The sequence below is a fragment of the Gallinula chloropus genome, assembly GCF_964237585.1.
Source record: "Gallinula chloropus genome assembly, chromosome: 1".
Classification (NCBI taxonomy): Eukaryota; Metazoa; Chordata; class Aves; order Gruiformes; family Rallidae; genus Gallinula; species Gallinula chloropus.
Genome location: NC_140085.1, coordinates 40,741,831 through 40,764,019, shown reverse-complemented (window position 1 = coordinate 40,764,019; position 22,189 = coordinate 40,741,831). Strand labels below are relative to the sequence as shown.

General features: G+C 39.2%; 1 protein-coding gene across 3 annotated transcripts in view; it reads right to left on the bottom strand.

The window, feature by feature from the left end:
• Positions 1-21,211, bottom strand: part of CAPZA2 (capping actin protein of muscle Z-line subunit alpha 2) — a gene marked incomplete at its 5' end in the record, with an annotated part of 30,353 nt that extends 9,142 nt beyond the window's left edge. For 2 of the 3 annotated variants that reach the window (XM_084279418.1, XM_084279419.1), the window contains 6 exons: positions 1,700-1,779; positions 2,918-3,124; positions 3,604-3,667; positions 4,396-4,447; positions 6,339-6,402; positions 21,171-21,211. In XM_084279418.1, coding sequence (XP_084135544.1) covers positions 1,700-1,779; positions 2,918-3,124; positions 3,604-3,667; positions 4,396-4,447; positions 6,339-6,402; positions 21,171-21,209 — 506 coding nt within the window. Of the gene's footprint in view, positions 1-1,699; positions 1,780-2,917; positions 3,125-3,603; positions 3,668-4,395; positions 4,448-6,338; positions 6,448-21,170 lie in introns of those variants that run through there. The other variant, XM_084279417.1, reaches the window with a different exon arrangement.
• Between the last annotated feature and the right edge of the window lie 978 nt (positions 21,212-22,189).

The window sequence follows — 22,189 nt, the reverse complement described above, 5'->3', positions numbered from 1 at the left end:
ATCTTAGATACCAACCAACATTAACTCAATTATAGAAGCACTGGTTATCATTTCAGACAATATCCAAATTATAGATTATCACTGAAACTTCAGATTAAGGTCATTTAGAAGCTTGTCAGCATCTAAGAAAACTGAAATGTTCACTGAACTCAGTGACACTAATACTACCGGTAGCTCTAGGACTAACCCATTGCTTATAAGAGAGCTTATGTGCTGAACTACATTTCAGGCACAATATTTGGGCTTAGATGCAAGAGATTCAGCGGCTAGCTAACAGATTTGTTTGCTTCTTAGTCCCTTTGTGGTCCTCAAAGTTATGATGATAACAATATTTCCACTCTGGGATATCTTTTTTTGTCCTTAAGATGCTACTTCAAGGAAAAAGTTCTATAGGAAATGTTCTAAGTTAAAAACTTGTCATTATTTACCTCTGCTGACTGAAGATGCTTTTTAAGAAATTAACTGGCCTTCCTTTTCATTCACATTCTTTAATAAACCATCTATCCTATTCAAACATTTTTCTTTGGCAGGTATTGGTTTTCTATTATCCAACAAACTTGCTTCCACAGCAGGCTGCCAGCCTTCCAAATGCATAAAAAGCTGTGACACAGAGAATAAATACTGGCTGTGGCTTGGGCTGGGTATCCAGACACCGGTTGGATAACTGAGGAGTCCGGTTAATTTTGAATCTATTCTTCCATCCCCAATCTCCCAAACCAACATACATTTATTAAAACTTGTTGACAACAGGAATTTGTCTGACTATCCTCCTGTACTTCTCTTAGAAACATAGTCAATATTTACCCACAAATGTCTGACCATAGCTTTAATAAAGAAAACTTTCAAGAAAGACTTTCTCAATCTGTAAAAGGTTGTTGCGTAGCTGTTCATTTTCTTTAATATAATGGCTATAAGGTTAAATAACTATGTGGAATACCAAACTCAATTTATACTTCTGAACTAAAAAGAAATTCAGTGTTACTTCAAGGTATTTTTAATGTTGGTGGAAAACATGTCAACTTCACTTGTTAAGTCAGTAGGAAATATTAAGTCTGCAAATTCAATTAAAATCTATGGAACAGTATACTGGGCATATTATTTAACCCTGGCCAGTTTCCTGCAAGAAGCTCTCTGAAATTTACTCCAGACTGTAGAAAACATCTTTCAAACAAATACAACCCCTCTCCCTCCAAAAATAAACCCACCACCACCACAAATAATAAAAAAATAAAATCAAGCTTCTGCTTATAAAAGTTCATTTCATTCAAGATCACCTTTATCTATCTCACCTAAAAAGCAATGATTCAAGTCTGACAGCAAATTCATCTTTGTTGACCTACTTTGAGACATGCAAACTAAAAGGAACTGCTTTTACTCTGCCAGTTACAAAGGGAGTAACACAAGCAGAAGCAATTCTATAGGGAACACAGGCACAGGTATCAGTGTTAATGTGGTAAGAAATTTTACGAAGTTCCTTCTGCAAAGGAGATGCAGGCATGCAGCCTGCCACCTTATTTATCACAAGGAAGAGATTTCTGCTTACTTTTGGCAGAAACATTGTGACTTTTTTTTTACCTCCACCTAAAAACAAGAGCGTATGCACCTTGTCCTCTGAATTAAGGATTATCCATGTAATGGCACTAGTGCAGAGACCCAGTTTGCTGCTTTTGACTGTATCTGTATCCACACAAGAACTTACCAAAAATTTTTTGCTTGGAACTGATGGCTCTCTATGCATGCAATAATGGTCTGCTGTCCATCAATTGTTTTACCATACACCTTGTTTAAAAATGAAAAAACAAAAACAAAACCAGAGTTAAAGTTTCAGTATCTGTCTTGCTTAAACTGCTTAGAGGTATCTAGTTCTACTGCTGTTACACAAACTATAAAATTTAATTTTATAACCACTATGGTTCTTACATAATATTCAGTACGTGAAACATTAAAGTGTGTATTACAATGCAGAAAAAAATACGGTTGGAAAAATCTAAATGTCAAGCACCTTAACTGAAGTTTTATATACTGCAAACTCTATTTTTCTGCAACTACTGAATTCTGAGCCTACAGCTGTGACTGCTGTGACAATATATATTAACAGCTGGGGTTTGGACATTGGTTACTCTACAGCCAAATGATGATTCAGACCTTTATAGACTCATAAAAAGGTAAAATGCTGGTTTTGTTCCTCTGTGCAGCTTTATCCCCTAAAATCAAATATTACTAACAATTCTCAATGAACATGCAATTTGGTTTCATTTCCAGAAGCTGATTGCCTGGGAATCAAATTCAACTTGTTAAGTCAGCAACTTCCCCCCCTCAGTTAATTTTGACACTGGGTTAATACTTAGATCAGTTTCCAGAACTTTAAATAGTCATAGGGCTCCTAATGGCAAATGAACTCTATTTTGGTCCAGAGCAAGAGGCTTGATTTTAAGAAGCTATCAAAACCACTGATTCTAGATGTATGAATACAGTCTTTAGAGATGTGATGGAGAGAAAACAAGTTGTTTTACTGATAGTTTTGTTAGTAAACCAAGCCAAGATCCTACTTACGGATTTGGGGTTTTTTTTGGGTTTTTGTTTGTTTGTTTGTTTGTTTGTTAAGGTAAGCATCCAGGTAGCCAGAATCAACCTGCAGTAGTCTACAAAAGGTCTTCATGATTTAAGAAATTTAAATAGAAACCCTTCAGAACCGACAGTTTGGTCTTCAGTATGACCTGCAGTAACCATCCACTAGGAATCCAATAGCTGAAATGTTGAAGTCCTGAAATGTCTCCCTCATTTCCTTGGATGAACCTTTCACAGGACTGAATTCTTTACAATTGAAACCACCTGTCTTCCTGGTTTACAAAGAGTTAAATTTTTATTTTAGATTTCTATCTATAGCAGTACAGTGGTTATACAATTTAGAACTTACTGTGCAGACACCATTTGGGTAGTGTTCTTTCACATATGCTTTCATTGCTATTTCAACTGAATTTCTCCAGGATTCTATGGCATTTTCAACTTCGTGGGGTCTAGGATCAGTTGCCTCCTTTCTTAGATGATCAAATTTAAAAGAAATCTTGTTCTTGGGATCCAAAAATTTTCCATTTCCCAAATCACCATGTTCTGTTATCAAAACCTGTATTATAAAATTGTAGTTAATAACGTTTGCTATTGAATAAAGAGACAAAAACTACTATGCCAAGTCTAATTATATCCTACATTTAACCAGAACTTCTTCATATCCATAGACTCTCATGTTAATGAAATCCACGTACAGCAAGAGAGGACAAAACTAACACAGAACACTGACTTGGGGAAAAAAAAAAGATTAAAATTCCTCTTACTGCAACAAGCAATGTGATATAGAAATTCACATCATCTTCTACAGCTCCACATCAGGTCTACACTGAATTCAGAACACCACAGAATGAAAATTTAAGGTCTTCAGGTGCCCTAAATTGTTAACTTATGGAACTGGTACCACTGTAGGGCCATAATCTCTATATTTTGGCAGGGAAGATGCATTTCTTTCCATTTTCATGCCAAAGTATGTTCCAATACCAGAGCATCTTTAACAGTTTGAGGAACGTTGCAAGTATTTCATTGTATTCATACCTGTTCATCGTAACCGTCAATTTTTACTGGAGTAAACTGGTCCAAGTTGTACTGTGCAAAAGCACTGCAAGAGAAAAAAAAAAAACAACCAGCTTACCAAAAGCCTGCACCAAGCACAATCTTTTTCCTAAGTAGCTGTAAGATTTAAATAATAGCTAATAATCTGGGCAACGATGCATCCAAAATTACATCAGTGCTTCATTATCTTCCAAGTCCAAATTCCTGGAATCACCTTGGCTCGTTCAGTGCTCGTATTACGGATTCCAACCACCGTGACACATTGATTTATGTTCAAAAGTAAGCTGATACAGACACAACACACAAGCTTTACAGCAACCCAGAGAAACTAGGGGAACAGATAAAGTTTAAATTCTATAGGGATCTAGCGTACTAAGCTAGACATCTCCATTCTTACAGATGAAACTAATTTTGGCATAAAATAAAGTGAGGGCAATGTTCTGACAGAACAACAGGGTTTAAGAAAGCAGTATTTTACAGATGTTCAGTGCCTGTAACATCTACCAAGAAACAAAATATTAAATCCAAAAAGGTGGAGACTAGCTCCAAAAATCCAAGTCACCCATTTCCAAAACAGTTGCTTTAATCATCAGGAAACAATACAGATCTCTCCACTGCCAAGAACTTAATCTTGATCAAAGATGCACAACGCACATAACAAGGTTTTACTTGCCAAGCACACGTCTTTTTAAATGAATCACTTACTGACAGTGAAAGTCTTATTGAAAAACATCTTGCTTTTATGTAACTGAGTATGTGGCATCTGGTACTTACTGGGCTGCTCCTTCCCTGAGAAGATTGTCGTTATTAAGCAGCAACCGAACATCTGAAAGGAGATATTTACAACACAGAAGTACAGTTAACTCAGGAACTTGTTTCAGTCACGTAACAAATGTCAACAGACTGTATAGAACAAAAAAATCCAAACCATCCCATACCCACAGACATTACAAGGTAGGAAATTTATTCATGTTTCACAATTTTGACTGAACCAAATAAGAAAAGTAGTATGGAAATGGATTCCTTACAGACAATCTGGTAAGCAGATACAAGCCATATTCTACAGGCTGCGTGACAAATCTGTCAAACTAGTTTTTAGGGAAGTTCTGAATAAGAACAGCACAGGATTCAAATTAGTTCATTTTTAAGATGAAAACTACCAAATCCCTCACACTGTATTGATAGTAGTGGTAACTATAGCTTGATGACACCACTAAGTGCAACACACACTTTTTATTTAAGCCTTACCTTGGTCCTTAATAACATTTTGTAGTCAGAGAACAATATATCCCAGTATCACTTCTATCACCATACAAGAACCATGAATATGGAATAAAGTCAATATTCTCCCCAGAACAGCTTCATATTTACTCTGCAGTAAACTTATTTCTACACTTGACTTAATAAAATACTGCTTAGTAAATGAATAAAAACTTAATGCACTGATGATTAAAATGTTATAGTGAGATTAACCATCTCTTTAAAGATTCTCAAGATACCATGCAAATGAAAAAGAAATCTAGAATATGAGAGGTATTTTTTCTTTAGAACAACTGAAACCAAACCAAAAAAATACCCAAATCAAACAACAGAACACCCCAACTAATAACCTCACAAACCCAAACCCCCTCACACACCAAACCAAACAAAAATCACAATTCATAGAACTGGAATTTGAAGCGCTGTCTCTGTTTTCTACAGAAGTCAGCCTCAATCTCCTTGAACACTGGTCAAGCATTTATGACCAAATGTTTTGTTATGTGTTTTCAAGCATGTTACAGTCTGCTACTCAGCAGGTAGTTGCAACTATGAACTACCTTAACAAGAAGTTTATAGCAGTACTGCCATAAGAAATTGCATTAACCTTCAGGGAGCTGGGTTAATGAGCCACTAACCAACAGTTTATTTCACAAATGCAGTACAAGCAAAGTTTAAATAGTAATCTGCTGGTCACAGTTTAACTGAAGAAAAAGGTACTTATAAAAACATTACATTTGACAAATTTAATCTCTCTCCAGCCTAACACTGACTAGAAGTTTGGTACACTAAGCCTACTTCTTTAAATAGTTCCAGAGGTATTTGTAAGCTACAGCTACAAAAATGTATGTCCACATACCTTGATGCAAGACAAACACAACAATTTTTGAAGAAAAGTAACATCTTGGGTAAAGTTCAGGCAAGAATAGATAAGAGAAGCTAATGTCAAGCTTCCTTTCAGTTTACCAAGACACTTAGCAAAATGAAGCGTGCCCAGAATTTGAGTTAAAAAACGTTTGGAGATTAGTATTAATTTCCACAACTGCCATTAAGCAGTAGTTATATGTAAATTCAAGGTTAAGTATTTGTAATGATACTCCATCTTCAAGAAAAAACATCAAACCATTTTAGCTTCAGTTAGTTTCATTTCTGTTGAAAAGTGACAAAAAAAAAAAAGAGTACATGTATAAAAAAACAGCTAGAAACTATTAATTCATTACTGATTCAAAACTGAAAGGAAGCACGTTCTTACATCACCAAGAAAAGTGGTACTTTCCTCCTTTTGCATTTAAACTCCAAGCTGTCTTGTGATTGCAAAGCTTCCTATGCCAAGCTACAAAAACAGCTTACAGAGCAAGTGAGCTGCTCAAATATAAGCTACGTGAAATTCAGGAGAATAATGGCATTACAATTTTGGCTTTAGTACCTTAAGCGAAAGGACAGAGCAGACAGATACTCACCATTGAACACCTCATTGAATTCCCCAGGAGGAGCATGAATGATGAATTTCGCTGCTATACGCACCTTAAATACAAGAACAATTATGTGGTTGTATATACTTGCATTCATTCCTATACAATGCATGACTTGTTTGAATAGCTTAAATACCCAGACATTTAATTGTACAACTCCCACTGTTTCATATACATATTTGTTCACATTCTTTAAGCTACTCTGCCTCTGTTAGAATCTGAAGTTCCAACTCCTCAAACAGAATTGAGATTATATGTGATGGAAGCATACAGAGAAATTAAGTCATTCATATCTTGTGTTACTGGTAGGAGAAAAAAAAAAGATTAACATAACATAAAGATCAAGAATATAATCACAATTTATTTCAACTTTCAGTCCACAGATGCCTGGGAATCAACACACATTCCAGAAAAACCAAAACCCATTGCAAAGATGCGTCTGATCTTCAAAACTTCTCTAGTTTTACTATATATCCTATGGTTCTAAGTTTTCCAGAAGGCCCACTAGACAGTAATCAATAGATTACATAAGCTTAAAAACATATGTAGATACTAAATCATGTAATTCTACCTTCATCTATCTATAAGGCCTCTTTGTACCACAGTATCAGCAGGCAAAGTTTAAAAATCTCCTTGAGAACTTCTTTAATGCACATGCTCAAGTAATTGCCTTTGGCCACAACTTCATGCAGACAAAACACAGCATAAGCCAGTACTTTCACTAAAAGTATATGACCTGCCCTGGCTTTCTCCCTCCTCCTGCCTGCACAAGCACTTGCACAACTTCATAGCAAACAAAATGAGAAAAGTTATTTCTCTTTTTTATTTTTCCCCAGACCAGTTCCTTGAACTGGTTCACTGAGCAGCTACAGATATAGGTGCTTGCAGAAAGAACATAAAAATGTTTGGGGTTTTTTTTTGATGTGAAGCAGCCTTAAAACTTTCAAACTACTACATTAGTTGTAGAATTACCACTCAGCAGACCTGTTCTTTCCCCCTTCAACTGTTAATGGCACCCATTACAAAAATAAATGGAAATTGGTTTAACCTGACAGAAGTTGTTACTGTTCACACTTTATAGCCCTCTCAGTTCAGGAGACATGCAAAGCTCTCTTGCATCCTTGATATGATGTTGTTATTCAAATACCGGATAGTAACTGAACCCGGCTTCCATTTCTAACACCTTCAGTTCTGTTTCTATGGAACAAAGAGCTGGGAGATTCACTGTCCGCACTTTCTGGGCTTCCTGTTTCAAATTGAGGTGTCTGAGAAACACGTTCTCCATTAACAAATACCTAAAAATAACCAACGAATGCTTTACATTTGCACATTTATAAATATTTGAAGCTACAGAACAACTGTCTGAGCATACCAGACCTCTAGAACTGACCTGCCAGTGCTCAGGCCCCAGGTTCTTGACAGGGCCCGCACCTCAGACAATGGTCTCCAGGAGACATGACTCAAGAGAGAGTGCTTAGCTGCCTCATAAGCAGTGTTCAAATCTCAGCGAGATCCCCAGTCACTAGCCCTGGCAGCTTTCTGCTCACTAACAGCCAGCACGCAGCCACTTGCAGCTGGCTTATGGAGATGGAAAGGCTGTCAGCTCCCACCTTCCTAAACTGAATGGTGCATTTTGCATTGCATACAGCCTTTATCTACTGCCTCAAATACCTCAATCAGAACACTTCTTTCCATGTAAACATAAATTTGCATTATACCAAGATAAACGCCACAGGGCTCACTCTTCTGAGCAGGGTCACAGAGAGGCAAGAACACCAACTTCTGGGGCAGCTTTTTAAAGTACTTGCCCAGGTAAGAAGAAAGCATGACTTAGACTGTCTCCTTTGACCCAAAGGAATATAAACTCATCTGCATTCGCCAGATTACCCCAGCCACCAGCCTGTACACTTTTCCTGAGTGAGGATATGGTGCACACCTCTCCTGCTAAAGTCAGGGTACTTTGCACATTGAAAGACTGAGCTGTATGCCCCTGCACAGGCAATACAGATAGGTAACCTACAGTGCTGTTAAACCACTCATGAAGGAGAAGGGCAAGCCAGGCTCCAAGGCTCTATTATAAGAACATTTTTTCAAATGACCAATTAACTGAGTCTGGGATCTGACAGGAATTTAGGCCTCATACTCAAAAGCAGGTATTTAGTCATGCTTTCAGGGTGACTACCAGGCTGACTTCCAGCTCAAGTTAGATGAAGTAACATGATTTTTTGGTTCCAACTCAACTTCAGTATGTGAACAGGACTGACAAGGCCAGGCAAGCAGAGAAAAAAGACTTAGAAACACTTTGAATTCTGAAATTACCAGTCCATCAGTTTTGGATGGACAGCAAAGCAAAACTGGGGTGCTCAAACTGCTCTCTGAATGACCATGTGCTTTAAATTGGTAATATTTGTGAGATATTAAGTCTGTAATAAAACTGGAATAGTACCTCATTTACAGCTGCATTAGTAATGTAAAACTGGTTTTGCTTCTTTTTTTTGTTATCAGTAAGAACTCTTCTTATCAGTCATATTAGCTATAATGAGTAATATGCATTCAGAAGCATTCCATATTAACAGGTGTTTCCTCAGGACAGACCAACCTAAACATTACTTTTAAAGAACATTTTACTAGTAAATTCAATTCCTGAATGAGAATTTTTTCTTTGTGATAATTCATCACAGACACCACCTTCTACAGGAGAGAGAAACACAATCATGCAAATGCACAATGATCAGTATATTCATGCTTACAGAAACACAAAAACTAATGTGTCTTCTGAAATTTAAAGCCTGCCAGCTAAGACACTCCCTGCATTTTGCTCACCTGCCTCCGTGAAGCCCATTTAAACCTAATCTATTTCTCTTCAGGAACCAAATTATCCACAGAGATGAGTATCTGAAAAAGCCCTATTTCTCCAACTCATACATACAAGAAGCCTATGTAAAAGGATTAAATCCAGTAGTCTCACTTAACACACACAAACTGAAAAGCACTTATGGGTTCTTTATTGCCACTGAGTTTTTCCAGAAATAAATGCTCTAAAAGAGGTTTCTGTTTTGCGAAAAAGACTGCACTGAAGAATGAAGCAGTACACTTTCATGATCCTCACTGGGATGAAGATCTCCCCCTTTTGGCAGTAAAAAGCCACTGGCTCAGCTATCACTTCAGGAAGCACAATTTAAACAAAAGGACAATCCATATAAAATGTGGCATTTATGAACAAATAAAATTTTTAAAAGGCATATTTAGCAAGAGGCACATTACTTGTAATATGGAGCAACAGGCAAAAAATTCAACTGTAATGTAGTCCATTTGAGATAAAAAGTTATTTTTGATGAAAACTGTAACAAAATACTTTGACTGGATGCATTACAGTTGTAATCAATGCTGGTTATTCAATACATCAAGACTTTAAAATTGATTAGAACAAGTCAAACAAGAAATGACAACATTTGAGAAGTCTAAATGGCAAAATCCTTTTCGTTCAAGAGAACCTGCACCTTCACACACAGTACAAGAACCTTATACATGTTATCAGCAAGTAACAAAAAATTAGGTCACAGCTGAGTATTCTTTTAAAAAAATAAAATCAAAGACTGAGAAAACACCTGAACTATCTCTACTTATTAGTCTAGTTACTCCCAAAGATGGTATTTTAATGATGTAGTTTCCAAGGTCAGATTTATAGCCACTGTTTTCAGTTGAATGTCTGCAGAGCAGTTTGCAAGAGACTATAAATTTAAGAGCTCACTAATCCTTAACCTCTGATCATCAATGGTTCACAAAAAACAGGTTTTGCAAACAGCTTTAATTTGGACAAATCATACAGAGGTATCATATAGAGGTCAAGAGGGAGTTTTAAAAGAAAGAAAGAAAGAAAGAAGATGACTTCTGAAACATTGAGAAAGGAAGCATTTCCCACTGCAGGTGCTCTGTTTATCCAATTTTCACATATACCAGTCACAGTCATCTATTCTCACTTAATTAGAAGTCTGTTATCAGTAGGTAAGAGCTCGCTGAGATTTACTTTCTCAATCCAGGTAAAGCCAAATGCTACCCATCACACCAGTTACAAGCTTTTTGATTTTATAAAGTACACTATTTCAGTTAGGGTAAGAATTCAGACCAAGAAACCTACTAAAAGAATGCAGGATGAATTTATTATATGCAATGAGTGTGAATATTAGGAATAATAATGCCTAATTCTTCATTCTGATGGAGATGAAAACTACTGGTCTATCAACAAATGCCTACACTCAGTTACTACAGTATTTGGAGTCTTCAGATTACAGAGTAAGCAACATACAGAATGGTGTTGGTTATGCTAAGTCTGCCTTGTTTTCATACTGCTGCCTTTATTTTGCAACCAAATTTCTCCCAAGATGTGACATCCATCACACAAGCAAATTTTACTTTTTTACCTTGTCCAGACTGAAGACAATCTGAAGTTGGTTTTATTTTAAAGAAGTCACACACAGTGACTTCACGTGCCCCCAAACCACTCTTCCTGTTCATGGCACATCGGAACTGACACTGGTTGAAAAAGCCCGACCTTCTGTGCTGTATGTGCCTATATATGGTCATGAATACGTGCTCGCAGAACTGCAGCAGCTCCCGCAACACCACGCCACTATCACTCCACTAAGATACATGGATACACCTAACCCTGACAGAAGTACTGAAGCATTAAAACTCAAGCTAGCACTGCCTCCTCCCCGCGCTCCCTCCCCCCCCCCCGCCTTTTCTCCCCTTTAACTTAACTGAAATACGGCTGTATTTACCAGGCACCCTGACAGCTCACTCTTCAATCAACAGCCATGCTGAAGAGGAAGAACGTGCTGCTACGCAAGATGCTGGGAAAACACATATTTTGTGCTTACTCTTGCAAACACATCAACTTATTTCAAGTTCAGCTGTTAATGCCTTGCAGCAGAAAGACCCACCCTTCCTCTACACTTATGACAGGTTAAAGTTTACTGCTCCAGAGCAATAAAAATTAAATGAAGTAGATATTAAATGCCCTTTTTACGTAAAAATTTGAAGGGGGGAGGGGGACAGAAGACTTCCACAATAATTTCCACTCAAAGACAACTTTGTTGCTAATCACTGAGGGGAAAAGGAAAAAAAAAAAAAAGAGCTTCCAACAGCTACTTTTGTCAGTCATTACAAAAGCACTATAGTAGGAACAAGGAATTGCGTATCTTGCATTTATATTCTAGATTCCTGAAAGCACCCTTGCTTCCTTATGAAACAAAACAAATCTCCCATTCACCGGAACCTATGCTGGGGGGGGTTGGGTCGGGGGGAGTAGATGATGTAATCACATTTTGAAGAAAGGAGCTCTTTGGTTCTGGTCAAGGTACAGTAAAGAGTCCAGAGAGCCTTATTCCAAGAGTTATACCTTCTGCTGTGGTTCTCAATGCAGGAAGCGTTTCTGCAGGCAAGTGAGTGAATGGCTTTGTCTTGACCCACTGAACTCTATTTCAGGTAGCTACAGGAGTTTCTCACAATTAGCCTGTAGTTACAGAAATATTAACACAGTTAAGCTGATTCAAACTAGGTAAATTCCAATTCTCTCAAGACCCTGTAATTCACACTCACAATACCATGTAAGTCATTCAGGTATCCTGCTTATGCTACCTAGACAAAAGACTGGTCTAGTTTTACTGAGTTGAGTTTGATTCAAACTTGTGCTTTGAGTTCAGCTGAGCCGTTATTTGTATATGCAGCTTTACTTTCAAAGAACAACAAAATCACTACCAACACCTTCTACCAGTGAAAATGAATTCTGCATTGACACTTGTAGCACCTGAAGGACTGTAGTCTAAGGTTCAGTTATTTGCAAGATGCAATGCCTGATGATCTCTCAGTACTGCAAACTTCAACTTCAAAACCTAAGGTTTTGAGTTTGCAAATCTTTCAAATACTTTTTTTTTTAAATTAACTGGCTTCTCCTTTGGACAAATAGAGACTTGGTTTTACTGGCTTCAACTGCCCATTAGATTATTGGTTTAGATACCTAGCAGGATGTCATACTGGCAATAGCAATACAGCTTTAAAATAAAAATAGAACTGGGGGTGTTTCCTAAGTACCATAAAGTGTCCGTGCTGCTGCTGCTTTCAAAAGGACTAACCTGCCTGCCTTCACCCAAACGGGCCCTCTGATCCATTTTTATAAACACCTTTGTATCACCAGTGCTCATCTATTCACGCAAGCATCCAGTGAAGCAAAACGATCTGCCTAAAGAATAGATTTAGAAGGTGGCAAGAACACGTCAACAAAACCACCTACCAAGAGAGCTTTAAATAATTATTGCTTCTCTCTGTTAAAAGTTTAGTGAGGTGAATAAGGCTTTGAACAGCCAGACAAGCACAGAAAATGCAGATGTGAGAAAGGAATTACCCCATACCAGCAAACTGTCTTCTCAACATGTCATGAAACCTCACCCAAACCCATGAGTATAATTTCAACCAGTGAAGCAGCATCCCAAAACATGCAGCACCTCACACAAACAAGGAGCAAAGGCAGTGACCCTGCTGGAGAGGGAATAACTATAAAAAGTAGTGTCACAACTGCTTTCCTACAAGCTCAACTGAAAAGAGCGCTGTAGTATTCAATTCACTTCTGCTTCTGGGAGAGCTAAGGAAGAAAACACTGCAAAAATGTGGTTCTGTGGCACAGGAAAGGAGGGGCGCATTCCATGCCTATGGCTTTGACTGAACAGACATTTCCTTCACAGTAATGCCTGAAGCTGCATTGCATCTGTAGAACGTGTGTTTTCCTTAACTATTTTTAATACCCAAGTATTTCAGAGTACGTAACAGTACCAGCATGTAGTAGTGGTGCAAAAAGTAATTCTCACACAGTGTGATACCTACATTCTCTCTAACTGAGGAACTGACTTGGATAATGTTTTTTTCTTCTTCACAAAAATAATAATTTTGAAAAGACTTCTGAAAGTGACTGTATCAGGTACAGATAGCAAAGAGGAATATGAAAGCAACTTATGTTACCTGTGTAATACACAGGTCTAATTGGAAAAAAAAAAGAAGACAAGTCTCCTCCATGTCATTTTGCAGTTACTATCTAACAGTATCTAACCAAACACCTTTTCATGTCATGCACTTTCTATATTTTAACTCAGAAACATTTAAAAAGAAATGTACTAGCCACAAATTACTGAGGTTACATCTTGTTTGTAGACATTTAAGGGATCAAGATCAACCTGAAAATTCAACTTTAGTTATCGCCATCAATTAGTAAAGCTCTGAACTGAAAAAAAATACTTATAACACAGTCAATAGAATCCATTATACCGTTTTCCCCCACACCTGTATTTCCCTGAAAGCCTATGTCCTCTTAATAGTTGGCTGGAAAGCTGAGAAAATGACATACATGCACAAGTGACTCTAAAATTATCGGTAGCACTACACATCCCAAAGCAGTCATTCATTCTTCCTGCAGCACCTTTACTGCAGGTTTTTATCTTTAATAAGATGCATGTACATGGAAGTTCATGATATGAGCAATGGGTGGGAGTGGGGGTGTAAAAAAGATTAAGAAAGGTCACAACTTAGACAAAAGTTGCTTTCAGCAACTTCCAAAGGCCCTTCTGGGAAAAAAAAAAAAGGCAAATAAAAAAGGATGAATAGGAGGTGTGTCCAATAAAGAAGCATTAAGTTCCAGTCTCAGGAGACTATACATTGGGTGTTTAAAACATATCTGTATATCAAACTGTATTATTCTTTCTCACTTCCTTTTTCATTTTAGGGTTAACCCCCAACATACATAATCAACCCAAGAAACAAAATACTGGTCTGGGAAGCATGCTAGAGGCTAGCACTCCCTTTGCTAAATAGAAATCTCGTATGATTTGACAAAGGTCTAATGCAGTTCTGATGTGAAATTATTAGTAAATCTTATCCATAAAACTTAGAAGCTAAGCAATTGCATACTTTGGTTACAAATCTGATAGATATAAGCATAAAAATGCCTCACAATTTCCTTGCAAAAGTGATTCATTGAAAACTGAAAAAGCAGTAAAATTTTACATTTAGTGAAAAGTAAAAGCTTTAACTTTTGCTTGATTAGTAAAAAGTGTAAGAAATGGTTAACTAATGCTTCACAAAGAAATACTGATCACATCATCTCCCACCATACAGAAGAATGAAGATGTTCTTTTACCCCCAAACACCTGCTCCTCAATTGCTGCAACCAGACCTCTTTCTCCGCAGTGTTTACAGAGTGGCATCTACTATCATCTAAAATGTCATCTAAAAAGCACTCAGCACATTCGCAACGCATTCTTCCACCACAAAGCCTAAATTTTTAAAGTGATCCTTCCTGCTATTCCAAGATCATTATTTTTAATTAGATACTCCAAGCCTGGATTCAATAGCAGCAGGGAGAGAAAAGGAACAGTATCAAGAGCTAGCTCTATGAAAAATGTCTTTATTAAGTCACAGCATAAGGTGCCACCTTAACTGTATGCCTCCCCCTCCCAATTCCGGTGTCTTAACATCCTCTCTCTGTTACATATTAGTTTCAAAGTTGTAATGCCTTCTGTCAAGTTAACAAAGTATTCGAAATATTTTACATTTCAGAAGCTTTTTACTCAAGGATAAAAAGTCGTAATTTCCATATGCTGAAAAATCTGCTTTCAGTTCTGCATTCAGAAAGTTCAAACTCCTTTCTGCATTCAAAGTTCAAACTCCTTTATACCCTGCTTTTAGGTACTGTAAGTAAGTATTAAACAGCGTTGCCCAAGAAAAAAATATGCTCATTTGCTAAATAATGTGGCTAAAATGCCTATAAAATTCCTCTTTCTCTGCCAAAATTGAAATCAACCAAAGACAGTATTTCACAGCAGAACTGCAGGCTGATGACTGTCTTGGTGGGCACCAGAACTTCACCTATTATAAATCACCATCTCTCATTTCATTACTGGATTTGCCAATAATTTTTTCTGGCAATCTTTATTTTTGATTCAATTTGTTTCTCTTATCAAAACTATGGTAACTTCCACGGGAGTACTACAAATACAAAGGCAATAAGAATGGGGGGCTTTAGATGGTCCTGAGGTGCCACCCGCCTCATTAGAAGTTCTCCAGGACACAGCAAAACTCACAACCTACAGAAAGTATCTAATTTCTTCAAACTGCTAACATTAGAATACATGAACTGCAGTTTTAGAAATCACTGATCCTAATTTTTATCAACGTTTCATTCATATTCATCTTCAAGCTTCAGATAACTATTTTTAGCGTGTCAAAATTGTAGACAATTTTGCTTTGCACAGCAACTTTCTATGGAGTGGCACAGTGAAAAGGTGCAAGTTGCAACAATTAAATGTCAGAAAAAGTTTCTGACCACGAGCAGTCGAACATCACAACACGCCACCAGAGAGCCATCTCCATGCCTGGAGATACCCAAAACTCAACGTGCAAGACTCTAAGCAGCCTGACCTAACTTGGCCTGCTTTGACCAAGCGGCGTTTGAGTTACCTCAGAAGTTTCTTTCAGCCCATATGACTCAACCAATAAATGAAATGGTTATCTGTAGTTATACACATAGTACACGATCATTTATGCAGAGTTGAACATTTCTGTAATTTCCCGAAGTAATTAAAATTTCTGTTTAAGGGTATTGATGGATTTAAAAAAAAAATCCTAACTCAGGGCAACATACTGTGCTATCTCAGGTTGTACTGAAAAATCTTAATCTGATAAAGCTCATTCTTACTAAAAAATTTTCTCAGAATGGTATCAAAATGTAACCACTGAGTCTAACCTTACCTTTCTAACAATTCCTTGCATGCAATTTCTATTACATTACACTTGCGGACCAATGCTAACCTTCACAGCCTTGATAATGTCGTTCATTAAAGAGAAAATATGCTTAAACAGTAACTGAGTTATTTCACATTTAAGTATTAAGGGTTTTTCAACCTTTCATCAGAACCTACTACAGCATTTCCAGTTCCACTTAGAATTTAAATATGAACAAGAACCTGAGAGCTCGCAAGGTACTCCAGCCAGACACATTATAAGCCTGCACTTTTAATTACAAAAAGGGCACACTGACGAACTGCAAAGAGAGAACATTAATGACACTTGCAAAGCTTTACATTACATTTACCTTCAAGATTACAGCACAATCATACCCTGCTTCTACTCCAACACATTTTGCTTCTATGGTCTCCAAGTCTCATTCAGGCCAACTAAAAGTCAGAATTTGAGATACTTCCAAAACGAATGATTTAGAGCACATGTATTGTTTTAATATGTAAAGATTTTTTTTTAAGTAACAGGTTTTGGTCAGAAAAAAAGATCTGCTAATGCTTCCAAAGCCGTTTCAGGAAAAAAGTTTGTATTTGCATTAATGAAATACCTGAGCTTTCCACATTGGTGGGCTTGTACATCCCACCAATACTTAAAGGGGTTCTACAGGAAAGTGGGAGAGGGACTGTTCATCAGGGAGTGTAGTGACAGGACAAGGGGTCATGGCTTCAAGCTGAAAGAGGGCAGGTTTAGATGAGATTTCAGGTAGAAATTCTTTACAATGAGGGTTGTTCAACAAGAGAGAATACATTTCACTGGCATAGACTTTTTGGCTCGAAGCACAGACTAAAACAAGTTTTTCTTAAACAATGTGACAAAACTACACTGCAGAGTTTTGTTGGTGCAAGGCATCCACTTTTATTTCTTCAATTTGTAGGTTTTGACACCTAATTTAAGAATTTAAAGTTACCCGATGCACCAGGAAATACCTGGAAGCAATGCTGGCTCATTTTCACAAATGGGACTACTTCCTCATCAGCAGAGATTCTGCTCTAATTACAACGAGCTGACCTAGTGTTAAACCCCACCTTCCTGAGCAAGTGGAACTACTGAGACATCAGCTTACTGAAAGAGGCGTGGTTCTTTTTTTAAAAAATCATGTTTGACAATTCCCATATTTATATGCTCAGCATTTTAAAGCACAAGAGCTAATCTTCCATTAAAAAAACCCTAATGTGCTATCCTTTCTTTCCTATGAGGATTCTCCCCTTTCTTCCCTGAAGGCATCCCATTTTCTCAGGCTTTATCTTGCTATCAACACAGCTATTTAACTCCTGTGCTTTGTAGAGAACAGGATTCACATCTAAACCAAAAATATATATAAAAATCTACAGTAAATATATCCCTCCAAGTCACAAAAACAGATTGCAGAATATAAGTTAAATGATTTAAATAGTTTTAGTCTTGTTTTGCATTTGCACTGTTGTTTGTTAATGAATATTTACAATAGTAAATGCAACTTTTACAGTAAAATCAGCACCTTCCATTAATCATTACCTATATTCACGCATATAAAATGTAGCTTTTGCACCCACACTAATGTTTAATGAAAATGTGCTTATATGCACATTCATTTGACATAGCCACAGGTAGGAAAAGAATTTCTACAAAAACTGAAATAAAATTAAACTGCAAAAAATGATTACTAGACTTTAACAAAACTACTGCAAATATGCTGGATAGATAAATAAATAGGTCTTCCATTCAAAACTTAAGTGAGGATGCGTTACCAACAGGAAGGGCACAGAAGCTATGACTTCCCATTTCTATCTCCTTTAAGAGTTCAGGGCTTCAAGATTTCCACCTCTCACATCTCATTTTTATTTGTAGATGAAAGCAAACATAAATATATATTACTCCACCTATCCAAAAGCTTCTGAACTTTCAGTGACCTATATGAATAAATGAACTACAAAACACTGTAGTGTTTTTAGCTGTTTTTAGCACTGAAAAATCCCTTGTGCTAGATACTAAAGCCAGTAGTTTTATTTCACTGGCAATGGCCCAACTTCAGATCTTTCAATGTACACAAATCTTTCACGCCATTTACTACAAATAGTTCTCAAATGTTTTAAAAAAGCTTTTTCAAATTTATCCTCACACTTACTATAATCGCCCAGAGACAAGCAAGGCTTCAAAAAATCTCATGGTAAAATGTGAATCTAAGGAACAAGACGAGGTTCAAAGCCAGTTACACAATCTTACATATCGAAAATCATGTTCTTATGGGCAACCTGCTCCTCTCCTTCCTTGGTTTTAGAGATTCTTTACCTGAACTTCAACTCTGTTTTGCCACTATTCCAATACATGCCCTTTCTGTATTCTTAATTACGCTGAACGCTGCACGCTTTAAACCTGAATTATGTTACAGCTAAATACAGACATCTTAAACCAACTGCTAGATAGCAACAGGAAGGTACCGCCGCTACAAATAGAACTGCTTACTGCCTTTGCAGTACTTAAACCTACTGACTATATGCAAAGTCTGACATGAACTTGTCCTATCACGACATTACTTGATGTCCTATTTACTTAAGCTTTTACAGCATTATTACAAGTTTGGTACAGAAAGATCTGTTATTTTGTTCACCTTCTTCCTTCAACTTCAGCAATTTTGAGATGTGTTCCTGTCTCTATCAGAACTACCTTCAGAACGATACCACCACCATCATCTGTGTCAGACTTCAATGCCATCAGTTCCATATCACAAGAGAAAAGTATAAAAAGGAGCAATGTGATTTATTCCCTGTGAAAAAGAATGTTTGTCTGCCTGCTTCTACTCCTAAATTTATTTATAGTCCCAACTGGATGTGTGAGAAGGGTGTATTTTTCAAATGCTATGCAGTTGATTTATTTTTTCAGCTCAGTAAAGCTGAATGTTTGAGATACATTTAAGTCGTGCTATCATTTTACAATGAAAATGTTATCAGAATTAAAATCCTAAAGCATCACAAGATCTACGTAGCTATTTGCCTGCTTCTCCAAGAGTTTGCAGTGTAACCCATCTTTGCTTTATTAGCCAGTAAGATATAGTGCCAGACTTGGAAAATTCCACTCATAAGACAATCAATTTCTATGGGACTGAAGCAGATAAATGAATCCATTTAAATTTACGATGGAAGAATGCCGATTCTGTTCATTTATACCCAGGCAGGAAGAGTCTCTAGGTCTGTACTCATTTTGGGAGAAAAGAAAAACAGGAATTAACAGAAGAAAGTTCAGAACTTAAGTCTATCAATCACAAAAGCACAGGCAAGTGCTTCTCAGATGATACAGAGGCAAGATAAGACTGCCACTGTATCTTTAATTATTTGACACGAGGCAAGGGGCACAAACCAGAAAACTGGAGGTGTCATCTGAGTACAAGGAAACACTTTTTTTACTGCAAGGGTGTGCCACTGCTTGGTCAAGTTGCCCAGAGAGGTTGTGGAGTCTTCATCCTTACAGACTTCCCAAAGTCATCTGCATATAGTCCTTGAAAGCCTGCTCTGGATGACTCTGCTTGAGCAGGGCAGTTGGACAAAATGACCTCCAGAGATACCTTCCAACCTCAACCATTCAATGATGTCAAGACAACTTGCATTCTAACTATTTTCAAGTATAGCCTCTAAGAACACCATACTGGATTATAGTTACTTGTATTGTCTATAAGGGGCTAAAAGAATCACGGATTACCATGTGTACTTTTTTATTACATCACTACTTGCACTAAAAGAGAGGTAGCATTTGAATGTAAATTAAGTAGAGGAGGGCACAGTCTTAAATTGTCTTAGGAAAAAGATAGTGAGATCCTGGAGCTATGCATCAGTTGGCATACCAGTGCATGTCTAGTTCTGAAATGTGGTCCTGTTAACATCAAACATACAGAAAATCTACCTTACTGTAACCACTTAGACATCCTTCTAACTTCAAATAAGTTTGAAGAATCATTTATCGATGTCTCCCACATATAGTCATCTCACAGCTTCCACAGCCATGAAAATTTACGTTTTTAAGGTCAACAATGAATAATCCCGTGCATTACATAAAGACATTAGCCATGCACCAGCACCATGTACACAGAACACCACACCCTAGCTCTGAAACAGGCAGCTGCCATGAAGCTGCATCTGACAGAGGAAGACAAGGCGCATGGATAGCTAAGGTCTTCTTACAAGACACCCTGCTCCTTGTAAGATTTTTCTGGAAAAATCTGCCTTACATGTAACAAATTTCCAGCTGCCACAAAAATAAATTACACATACAGTTAACACAGACCCTCTGCTCCTTGACCTCACACTTTCTCAATTGCTATCTCCTAATAGGAAGTGAAACAGCCTTTCGCATGCTCACATCCCCCCACCTCTCCTAAATCTCCCGTATCTCATATCCTCTCCGGGGTGACAGAGGAGGCGATGGCCAAGGCCGGCCTTGATTCGAGGGCAGGGCCGCAGCACAGAGCCCCTCTGTGAGGAGGGCAGAGCCGGTGCTCTGGAGAAGCTGGCTGGCACGGGCACGGCGCCTCGGAAACGGGAAGTGGAGATGGGGGAAGGGGAGGGGAAGAGTCCCTCCGCATCTTTTCTGCCTCTTCCTTCCATCCTAGGCTCACCGTTGCCCCCGCCACACAACGGGCGGGGGCGGCAGCACACAACGGCCGTGCCCGCCGCGCCGGCGGTACCGGGAAGCCGGCAGAACCACCGCCACCGCCTTCACGGGACCCTGGGCCCCGCCCTGCTGCCGTGCCCGCACCGTACAAGGAGCGGCGGGAGATGCGCCGGGGCAGACGCGGCGGCCGGGCCAGGCCGGGCTGGGCTAACCCTCCCCCCGGCCTCTCCGACGACCCTCCTCCCGCCCCCCTTGACTGACAGGCCCGGCCGGGCGGCGACGGCAACAATCCGATCCACAGGGCGAGAACCGAGCTCTCCGCGCCGCTTGGCAGCCCAGAGGGCCGGGGGACAAAAGGGCAGCCCGCCTCGGTACAGTACCCCCACCCACCCCTACCTTCTCCTCGTCAGTCAGCTGCTCCTCCAGGTCCGCCATCTTCCCGTCTGGCTCCGGCCGCCGCCGCCCCCGTCTCCTCCCTCCCAGGCAGGAAGGGCGGGGCCCCCCCGCGCGCTGCGCGGCTCGCTGGGGAGGTCGTGCTTCTGCGCATGTGCGCGGCGGGGAGGGTGGTGCGGGGGTCTCGCTGCGGGGCGATCAGTGGGGCGGGGGATGGTGTGTGGGTTGTGGGTGTTCTTCGTGGTGCTTGTTCGGGGGGAGCCGAAGTCGTGGCTGGGTGTCGCGGCAGGGGGAGCCGGGGGAGAGCGGGGCGGCAGAGCGTGCTGCGCCCCTCGGGGCGTCTTCGGAGTGAGCAGTCGGGCTGCCCATCGCTGTTTCGGTAGCAAAGTGCGCCATTTAGGTAAACGGCTGGGAATTTCAGCAGGCGGGGCTGAAAAATGACAGGTTTCAGGCATACCCGAGTCAGTGTGCTCAGTGTGGGTTAGCGGGTGGGGGCGAGGGTTGTACTGAGGGGCCGGCAGTGTATGCAGGAGGTTTTGGAAAGCTCAGGTTGCTGCCAGCGGTGGGCTGAGGAACTGGGTTTTGTGACGTGACTTCCACTGCAGGAGATTGGGCACGGAAAGGGAATGTGGGCGGTGGAAGGAAAGAGGAAAATAAATAGATGGGACATTTTTCCTGAGGAGTAGGAAACATGAACAGTGTCTTCTGGCGGTGTGGCACGGCAGGGGCACAGAGGGGCATTTGAGATGTTGTCTTGCAATGATTGCCTGGAAGAAGGCATAATGGAAGTTTTGAGGAAAATAGTAGAGGAAAGAAGACATATATATGTAGCTCAAGCCAGGTGGGTTTGAGGCCAGTGAAATGCTATATCCTCTTCCAGGAGTGACCTAGGGGCAGATGCCCAGGAAGTGGTGAGAGAACAAGGCAGTATGCATTGGCATTTCCTGGGAATGCTGCCTTACTTCCAGCACAGGAGATGGTCATCCTCCTCAGGGACTTCCCTCTAATGAGGACTGTTGAAT